Source organism: Acipenser ruthenus, unplaced genomic scaffold, assembly GCF_902713425.1.
Source record: "Acipenser ruthenus unplaced genomic scaffold, fAciRut3.2 maternal haplotype, whole genome shotgun sequence".
In the NCBI taxonomy this organism is placed as follows: Eukaryota; Metazoa; Chordata; class Actinopteri; order Acipenseriformes; family Acipenseridae; genus Acipenser; species Acipenser ruthenus.
Genome location: NW_026707587.1, coordinates 90,001 through 100,206, shown reverse-complemented (window position 1 = coordinate 100,206; position 10,206 = coordinate 90,001). Strand labels below are relative to the sequence as shown.

Sequence of the window (10,206 nt, the reverse complement as noted above, 5' to 3'; positions counted from 1 at the left end):
TTCAGGGCGACTTACAGTCGTAAACAAAAATACATTTCAAGAATATGCGCTGAAGAAAGATAAACATTTATTTATGTATTTTTTCATATATATCTGTTTAATTTACAGTAAAATTAAATTATATATTAATATAAGTTTTTGTGCGATAAAAAAAAAAGTTATAGAAAGTTATAAAAACGTTTTTATCTTTCGCAAGACAGCTTTGTGATTTATTGTAACCACGAATTTCTCCCTTTTTAAAATAAATAAATAAAAGTAAACCTTTAACCAGCTATCGGAACCATTCAAATAATTTCTCCCTTTTAAAATAAATAAATAAACCTCTACCCAGCTACCGTAAACTTCATTCAAATAATTCCTCCGACTTTATCTCATTAATAATTAATGAGCCTAAAGTCTATTTTTAAAACGCGAGGCTCTCGTTATGGGGGCGGAGTCAACCAACGTAGCTCATGAATAATAAATCTAGCCACTTGCAAAAAATTAAATACTGCGCAAGGAGAGGGCGGGGTAACTCATGAATAATTAATTTACTTTTGCTTGCGTGAATTCCCCCAGCGGGGCGGGTTTATTTTCACAACCCAAAAGCTTCTGATCGCTGACGTACTATCAGGCCACGGCGTTCCCCGCTCTCTGATTGGGCCGCGGGCCTGGTCTCATGACAACAACAGGGGCGCATCGACCAATCGGCGGCCGCCCTGGCCGTCGTCCGGTGTTTGTGTATGACATCATTGTGGAAGATCAAAATGGTCGCCTGTGTGTTGTTTTCTGGTTCGGGTCTGTGAGGCAGCCGCTATCTAGTGGCGAATGGCGTTAGTTTTTTAAAATAAAAGGATTATTTATATTTTTAAAACGTATTTGGAGTGTTTTTTTTAAACGAAACGGTTTCGGTAGAAGCGGCAGGGTTTGAGTTTTCGTCTCTCAAGCCCTCCCGACTTCACCGTTTTGAAAAAAAAAAAAATCATGGACAGCGATTTTTTGACATCGACGCTGGAAAACATGGACCCGTCGTTGTCGGAGCTTGGAGGTGAATTTACCCTGGGGGACATTGACGGTACGTGAACGTTTATGATTCAGGGCTGCGAATCAGACTCCCGCTGCACAGCAGTGTGATCCAGTCCTGGTTTCACTAGGAGTTTAATAATAAGACACACCTGAGCTTGTTAGCTAGACACACTGGGGGTTGATCAAGCTGGTAGCAGTAAAACCTGGACTGGATCACACTGCTGTGCGATAGGAGTCTGATTCCCAGCCCTGCTCTCTCTGTCTAAATATCCCACAGTTCCCAGCAATATCCTGTAGCTCTCTTCACTATAAAATCAGCTACAAACCTCCTTCAACCAAAGTCTATCTACAGGGCTGGGAATCAGACTCCCGCTGCACAGCAGTGTGATCCAGTCCTGGTTTCACTAGGAGTTTAATAATAAGACACACCTGAGCTTGTTAGCTAGACACACTGGGGGTTGATCAAGCTGGTAGCAGTAAAACCTGGACTGGATCACACTGCTGTGCGATAGGAGTCTGATTCCCAGCCCTGGTCTCTCTGTCTAAATATCCCACAGTTCCCAGCAATATCCTGTAGCTCTCTTCACTATAAAATCAGCTACAAACCTCCTTCAACCAAAGTATCTACAGGGCTGGGAATCAGACTCCCGCTGCACAGCAGTGTGATCCAGTCCTGATTTCACTGGGAGTTTAATAATCAGACACACCTGAGCTTGTTAGCTGGACACACTGGGGGCTGATCAAGCTGGTAGCTCTATTTACCGTGCTGTGTGGTTTCTGTAAGGCGATTTCGACCGTGACTGCCGGATGTTGTTTTAGATAAACTCTGTAGTTCAAAATTCGTGCTAATCGGGGTCTATGAAACGAACAGGAAGTGTTTAAATGATATAATAGACTCCCGACACTGTAACTTCTATAAAGAGACAGCCTACACACTACAGATTCATTTATAGAATGATACTCAATCCTGATCCTGGAGATCCAGTCCAGGTTTTTACTCCAAGCCGGGTCTACTGCAGTTGAACTGAAGCTGCTGAGAGGCAATTGACTAGTATAGGATCTGGTTGGAATAAAGACCAGGACTGGATTAGATCGCGAGATCCGGAGTTGAGTTCCACTGCCCTACACAACACCCAACGTAGAAACTCGAAAGCAAACTTCTTGTCTCGATAGGAGGGAGACAACTCGGATACAGACTGTGTTAACCGCTGTCTGTCTCTTCTCTCTGTTACAGAAATGCTGCAGTTCGTCAGCAATCAAGACTTCCCTGATATTTTCGATGACCAGCGACAGCAAACGCTGACCCCCTGTACCCCCCTCCCCCAGCTACCCCAAATCCCTCCACAAACGCAACCGCAGCAGCAGCTGCTGTACCAAGTCGGCAGCACCTCCCAGCTGTCCCCCATCGTCCAATCCCCGCAGCCCCTGACCCTAAGCCCCGCCCACCTGACCACCGTGGGCCAATCCCCGCAGCCCCTGACCCTGGGCCCCGCCCCGAGCCCCCCTCAGCTGGTTCCGGTGGCCTCGGTGCAGCGCAGCGCCCCCTTGCTGCAGCCCCGGCTCCAGCAGATCCAGCCCCAGGCTGTCATGTTCGCTCCCGGGTTCAGCACCACCTCCTCCCAGACTCGCTTCATCCAGCACCCTGTCATCTACCAGAGCAGCCCCTCCACCAGCTTCCAGGGTGAGAGAGCGTGCGTGCGTGTGTGTGTCTGTGTGTGCGTGTCTGTCTGTGTGTCTGTGTGTGTCTCAGTGTGTGTGTGTGTGTGTGTCAGTGTATCTATCTCAGTGTGTGTGTGTGTGTGTTTGTCTCAGTGTATCTATCTCAGTGTGTGTCAGTGTATCTATCTCAGTGTGTGTGTGTGTGTGTGTGTGTGTGTGTGTCTCAGTGTATCTATCTCAGTGTGTGTGTGTGTGTGTCTCAGTGTATCTATCTGTGTGTGTGTGTGTCTCAGTGTATCTATCTGTGTGTGTGTGTCTCAGTGTATTTATCTCAGTGTGTGTGTGTGTGTCTCAGTGTATCTATCTGTGTGTGTGTGTCTCAGTGTATTTATCTCAGTGTGTGTGTGTGTGTGTCAGTGTATCTATCTCAGTGTGTGTGTGTGTCTCAGTGTATCTATCTCAGTGTGTGTGTGTGTGTCTCAGTGTATTTATCTCAGTGTGTGTGTGTGTGTGTCAGTGTATCTATCTCAGTGTGTGTGTGTGTGTGTCAGTGTATCTATCTCAGTGTGTGTGTGTGTCTCAGTGTATCTATCTCAGTGTGTGTGTGTGTGTGTCAGTGTATCTATCTCAGTGTGTGTGTGTGTCTCAGTGTATCTCAGTGTGTGTGTGTGTGTGTGTCTCAGTGTATCTCAGTGTGTGTGTGTGTGTGTGTCTCAGTGTATCTATCTCAGTGTGTATGTGTGTGTGTGTCTCAGTGTATCTCAGTGTATCGCTGTGTGTGTGTGTGTGTGTGTGTGTGTGTGTGTGTGTGTGTGTGTTTGTGTTACTACCCACGTCTTTAGCAATGTATTGTGTGTGTTTTAAGTGCGAGAGCGAGGAGTCACGTTTTATCCTCTCTCTCTCTCTCTCTCTCCCCCTCTCTCTCTCTCTCTCTCTCTCTCTCTCTCTCTCTCTCTCTCTCTCTCTCTCTCTCTCTCTCCAGTCTTACAGCCTCAAGTTCAGAGTCTGGTGACCTCCTCGCAGGTCCAGCCAGTCACCATCCAGCACCAGCTCCAGCCCCAGCGGGTTCTGACCCACACCGGAACCGGAACCATCCAGACCCTGAGCACAGCTCCCACACAGCAGGTCCAGCAGGTCCAGCAAGTCCAGCAGGTCCAGCAGGTCAGTCCGGTGCCATACAGTCCAGTCAAGTACAATCTACAGTCCAGTCCAATCTACAGTACAGTCCGGTCCAGTACAATACAGTCCGGTCCAATCTACAGTCCAGTCCAATCTACAGTACAGTCCAGTCCAATCTACAATACAGTCCGGTCCAGTACAATACAGTCCGGTCCAATCTACAGTCCAGTCCAATCTACAGTACAGTCCAGTCCAATCTACAATACAGTCCGGTCCAGTACAATACAGTCCGGTCCAATCTACAGTCCAGTCCAATCTACAGTACAGTCCAGTCCAATCTACAATACAGCCCATTCCAATCTACAATACAGTCCAATCTACAATACAGTCCAGTCCATCTACAATACAGTCCAGTCCATCTACAATACAGTCCAGTCCAATCTACAATACAGTCCATCTACAATACAGACCAGTCCAATCTACAATACTGTCCAGTCCAGTATAATACTGTCCAGTCCAATACAGTCCAGTCCAGTCCAGTCTCCAGTCCCGTCCAGTACATGCTAATGTGTTCTGTGCCTCCTTGTGTTCTAGGTGCTGGTCCACCAGCCCCAGAACTCCCTGGTTCTGACCACCCTGAAGCCCGATGGGACCCAGGTTCTGTCCACCATGCAGAACCCAGGCATCACCACCCTGTCCCACCCACTGCAGGTACCAGTACAGACTTAATCACCAGTGATTGGCTACTGGGTTCTAAAGGTGAAGGAAGGACAGATTTTCTTGTTTTGAAGCTAACCAACATTGATTTGTGTACAGAGTTGTAAAGGTGAGGGAAGGACTGATTTTCTTGTTTTGAAGCTAACTGCCATTGATTTGGTAGTTGTTTGTAAAGGTGAGGGAAGGACAGCTTTTCCTGTTTTTTGAAGCTAACGGCCATTGATTTGTGTACAGAGTTGTAAAAGCGAGGGAAGGACAGTTTTTCTTGTTTAGAAGCTAACCAACATTGATTTGGTAGTCGGTTGTAAAGGTGAAGGAAGGACAGATTTTCTTGTTTTTTGACGCTAACGGCCATTGATTTGTGTACAGAGTTGTAAAAGTATGGGAAGGACAGATTTTCTTGTTTTTTGAAGCTAACGGCCTTTGATTTGTGTACAGAGTTGTAAAGGTGAGGGAAGGACAGTTTTTCTTGTTTTTGAAGCTAACCACCGTTGATTTGGTAGTCGGTTGTAAAGGTGAAGGAAGGACAGATTTTCTTGTTTTTTGACGCTAACGGCCATTGATTTGTGTACAGAGTTGTAAAAGTATGGGAAGGACAGATTTTCTTGTTTTTTGAAGCTAACGGCCTTTGATTTGTGTACAGACTTGTAAAGGTGAGGGAAGGACAGTTTTTCTTGTTTTTGAAGCTAACCACCGTTGATTTGGTAGTCGGTTATAAAGGTGAAGGAAGGACAGCTTTTATTTTTGAAGCTAATCGTCATTGATTTATTACAGAGTTGTAAAAGTGAAGGAAGGACTGATTTTCTTGTTTAGAAGCTAACCGACATTTGATTTGGTAGTCGATTGTAAAAGTGAAGGAAGGACAGATTTTCTTGCTTTGAAATCGACACGTTTACGAACAAGAGCTATTCTATGCCTGTAGAATTTTTTATTTTTTAAATACTTCTTAACCCTTTGCAGTCCATTTATTAATCGCGCGTCAGGCACGCCAGGTCTAATTAATTTTCACACGCGCAGTTAATTTTAGACGCGCTGTTTAACAGTATTTTTTTTCACAGTCAAACGGGTTTAAATGGCCCTGCATATCAACAAATTACTCACTAGGCATCTCCAGCCCCGCCCCACCCTTTCGTTTGCTATAGCGTTCACCTATGTAAGAAATAAATAATAATAATAATAATAGTCGTGCATACCGATCAATCATCTCCTGATCACTCGTTTTATCACCAAACTCCTCAATAATGCGATCCAAGTCATTATTTTATTACTATAACATCTCAAAAAAGCTCTGCAAATGTCTGTGATATTCTCTGTGCGCTGATTCACTCAGCCAGCTTGTTTACTTCAGACCGCCCCGTTATCTGATACCTGATACCATGTATGACTATTCATGAGATACGCCTTTTTTTTTCAGCTTGTCTCGGCTCCTGTCGCTCCCGGCAATTGAATGGTTTTCTCGACTTTTTCCGGAGAAAAAATGACTAGAAACCCGTTTATTGCGTTGCTATAATGATGTCGGACCCAGTCCGACAAAGGACCTGTGAGGAATAATTGCAATGTCGGACCCAGTCCGACAATGGACCGCAAAGGGTTAAAGGAGTTTGAGCACAGCGCGGGTTGTAATGTGACTTTGTTTGTTTGTTTTGTGTGTTTGTTTGTTTGTTTGTTTGTGTGTTTGTTTGTTTATTTATTTGTTTTTGTTGTTTTTTGTCGCTCTTGTTCTTTTCTGAGACCCTGATGGGCGGCAGCGGAACCATCCTGACCACACTTCCTGTCGTGATGGGCGGGGACAAGGTGCCGATCAAGCAGCTGACCTCGTCGTCGGCGACGCTGGCAGGGGGCGGGGCCGGGGAGTTCGGGGGCGGGGTTGTGAAGGAGGGGGAGAGAAGGACCACCCACAACATCATAGAGAAGAGATACAGATCATCCATCAACGACAAGATACTGGAGCTCAAGGACCTGGTCATGGGCAGCGACTCCAAGGTGAGGCTGCGGGGCGGGCTCTGCATTCAGCTGGGTTGGGAGCTATGGAGCTGTGTTTCGTTGTATGGAGTTGTGTTGAGTTGTATTGAGTTGTATGGCGTTGTATTGGGTTGTATTGAGTTGTATTGAGTTGTATGGCGTTGTATTGGGTTGTATTGGGTTGTATTGGTTTGTATTGGGTTGTATTGGGTTGTATTGAGTTGTATTGGGTTGTATGGAGTTGTATTGAGTTGTATTGGTTTGTATTAGGTTGTATGGAGTTGTATTGAGTTGTATTGGGTTGCATTGGGTTGTATTGGGTTGCATTGGGTTGTATTGGGTTGCATTGGGTTGTATTGGTTTGTATTGGGTTGTATGGAGTTGTATTGAGTTGTATTGGCTTGTATTGAGTTGTGTGGAGTTGTATTGGGTTGTATTGGGTTGTATTGAGTTGTATTGGGTTGTATTGGGTTGTATGGAGTTGTATTGGTTTGTATTGGTTTGTATTAGGTTGTATGGAGTTGTATTGGTTTGTATGGAGTTGTGTGGAGTTGTATTGGGTTGTATTGGGTTGTATTGAGTTGTATTGGGTTGTATTGGGTTGTATGGAGTTGTATTGAGTTGTATTGGTTTGTATTAGGTTGTATGGAGTTGTATTGGGTTGTATTGGGTTGTATGGAGTTGTATTGAGTTGTATTGAGTTGTATTGAGTTGTATTGGGTTGTATTGGGTTGTATTGGGTTGTATGGAGTTGTATGGAGTTGTATTGGTTTGTATTAGGTTGTATGGAGTTGTATTGGGTTGTATTAGGTTGTATGGAGTTGTATTGGGTTGTATTGAGTTGTATTGAGTTGTATTGGGTTGTATTGGGTTGTATTGGGTTGTATTGGGTTGTATGGAGTTGTATGGAGTTGTATTGGTTTGTATTAGGTTGTATGGAGTTGTATTGGTTTGTATTAGGTTGTATGGAGTTGTATTGGTTTGTATTAGGTTGTATGGAGTTGTATTGGGTTGTATTGGGTTGTATTGAGTTGTATTGAGTTGTATTGGGTTGTATGGAGTTTTATTGTGCAGAGGGCAGCTGTAAGACTTGGTTATGGGTCCGATTGGATTGCAATCACTTACCCCCTCTCTCTCACCCCCTCACCCCCTCTCTCTCTCTCACCCCCCCTCACCCCCTCACCCCCTCTCTCTCCCCCCTCACCCCCCCTCTCTCTCTCCCCCCTCACCCCCCCTTTCTCTCTCCCCCTCTCTCAGGTGCACAAGTCAGGAGTTCTGAGGAAGGCGATCGATTACATCCGCTACCTGCAGCAGGTGAACCAGAGACTGAGGCAGGAGAACCTGGCACTGAAGATGGGCAACCACAAGAACAGTGAGGCTCTCCCCTCTCCTCTCTCTCTCTCACAGCTTCCATCTCCTCTCTCTCCTCTCCTATCTGATCTCCTCTCTAATCTCCTCTCCTCTCTCTGATCTCCTCTCTCTCATCTCTTCATCTCATCTCCTCTTCTCTCTCCCCTCTCTCTCATCTCATCTCCTCTCCTCTCCTCTCCTCTCCTCTCTCTCTCTCACAGCTTCCATCTCCTCTTACTCCTCTCCTCTCTCTCATCTCATCTCCTCTCCTCTCTCTCCCAGCTCCCTCTCCTCTCCTCTCCTCTCTCTCTCACAGCTTCCATCTCCTCTCTCTCCTCTCCTATCTGATCTCCTCTCCTCTCCTCTCTGATCTCCTCTCCTCTCTCTGATCTCCTTTCTCTCATCTCTTCATCTCATCTCCTCTCCTCTCTCTGATCTCCTCTCTCATCTCCTCTCCTCTCTCCCCCCTCTCTCTCTCATCTCATCTCCTCTCCTCTCTGATCTCCTTTCCTCTCTCTGATCTCCTCTCTCTCTCATCTCATCTCATCTCCTCTCTCCCCTCTCTCTCTCTCTCATCTCATCTCCTCTCTCTCATCTCATCTCATCTCCTCTCTCATCTCATCTCATCTCATCTCCTCTCCTCTCTCCCCTCTCTCTCATCTCATCTCCTCTCCTCTCTCATCTCATCTTCTTTCTCCTCTCTCCCAGCTCCCTCCCCTCTCTCATTTCCTCTCCTCTTTCTCATCTCCTCTCTCCCAGCTCCCTCTCCTCTCCCAGCTTCATCTCTCCTCACCCCTCTCTGCTCTCTCTCCTCACCCCTCTGTCTCCTCTCTCCTTTCAGAGTTGAACAGTGTTGATCTCTCTCTCTCTCTCTCTCTCTCTCTCTCTCTCTCTCTCTCTCTCTCTCTCTCTCTCTCTCTCCTCTCAGAGTTGAAGAGTGTGGATCTCTCCTCTCTCCTGGACTCCGATGTTGAGATGAAGACTGACGACTTCAAGCAGAACCTGCTGATGATGTCACCGCCCGCGTCGGACTCGGGTTCCGCGGCTGAGTTCTCCCCCTATTCCATCGACTCGGAGCCGGGGAGCCCCCTACTGGACGATGCCAAGGTAGCGTGCCCCAAAAAACAGAGAGAGAGAGACAGAGGGAGAGACACAGAGACAGAGAGAGAGAGAGACAGAGAGACAGAGAGACAGAGACAGCCCTGTAGATAGACTTTGGTTGAAGGAGGTTTGTAGCTGATTTTATAGTGAAGAGAGCTACAGGATATTGCTGGGAACTGTGGGATATTTAGACAGAGAGATCAGGGAGGGGAATCAGACTCCTATTGCACAGCAGCGTGATCCATTCCAGGTTTTACTGCTACCAGCTTGATCAGCCCCCAGTGTGTCTAGCTAACAAGCTCAGGTGTGTCTGATTATTAAACTCCCAGTGAAACCAGGACTGGATCACACTGCTGTCACACACACACTAACCCCCCTCCCTCTCTCCACACCCCCCTCCAGGTTAAACAGGACCCTGACTGCTCCCCCTCCTCTCTGGGGGTACCGGATCGATCTCGAGTCCTGCTCTGCACTCTGACCTTCCTCTGCCTCTCCTTCAACCCCCTCTCCTCTCTCCTGGGGGGCCGGGGGTCTTCGCTGGACTCCAGCCCAGGAGAGGGACCCCACGGCTCGGGCAGGACCATGCTGGGGGTCCAGAACGCGGGTGAGTGACGGGGGAACAGAACCCACCGCCCCGAACCATCGAAATATCTGTCCCAGAACCATCGTGAAAAGCACAGCGCAGTTTAATACAGCATTGTGAAGCACAGAGAGGTCTGGTAAAGCATAGGGAAGCATTGTAAAGCACAGAGAGGTCTGGTAAAGCATAGGGAAGCATTGTAAAGCACAGAGAGGTGTGGTAAAGCATAGGGAAGCATTGTAAAGCACAGAGAGGTCTGGTAAAGCATAGGGAAGCATTGTAAAGCACAGAGAGGTCTGGTAAAGCATAGGGAAGCATTGTAAAGCACAGAGAGGTCTGGTAAAGCATAGGGAAGCATTGTAAAGCACAGAGAGGTGTGGTAAAGCATAGGGAAGCATTGTAAAGCACAGAGAGGTCTGGTAAAGCATAGGGAAGCATTGTAAAGCACAGAGAGGACTGGTAAAGCATAGGGAAGCATTGTAAAGCACAGAGAGGTGTGGTAAAGCATAGGGAAGCATTGTAAAGCACAGAGAGGTCTGGTAAAGCACAGGGAAGCATTGTAAAGCACAGAGAGGTCTGGTAAAGCACAGGGAAGCATTGTAAAGCACAGAGAGGTCTGGTAAAGCATAGGGAAGCATTGTAAAGCACAGAGAGGTGTAGTAAAGCATAGGGAAGCATTGTAAAGCACAGAGAGGTCTGGTAAAGCATAGGGA

At 46.7% G+C, this 10,206-nt stretch overlaps 1 protein-coding gene across 1 annotated transcript in view; it reads left to right on the top strand.

Moving 5' to 3' along the window:
- The first annotated feature begins 511 nt into the window (after positions 1–511).
- The window catches only part of srebf2 (sterol regulatory element binding transcription factor 2), a 21,533-nt gene continuing 11,838 nt past the window's right edge, over positions 512–10,206 (top strand). The window contains 8 exon segments of the mRNA XM_059019069.1: positions 512–1,054; positions 2,240–2,686; positions 3,647–3,825; positions 4,378–4,494; positions 6,232–6,483; positions 7,720–7,834; positions 8,741–8,919; positions 9,316–9,517. Of these exon segments, the coding sequence (XP_058875052.1) occupies positions 964–1,054; positions 2,240–2,686; positions 3,647–3,825; positions 4,378–4,494; positions 6,232–6,483; positions 7,720–7,834; positions 8,741–8,919; positions 9,316–9,517 (1,582 nt within the window). The 5' untranslated portion in view covers positions 512–963.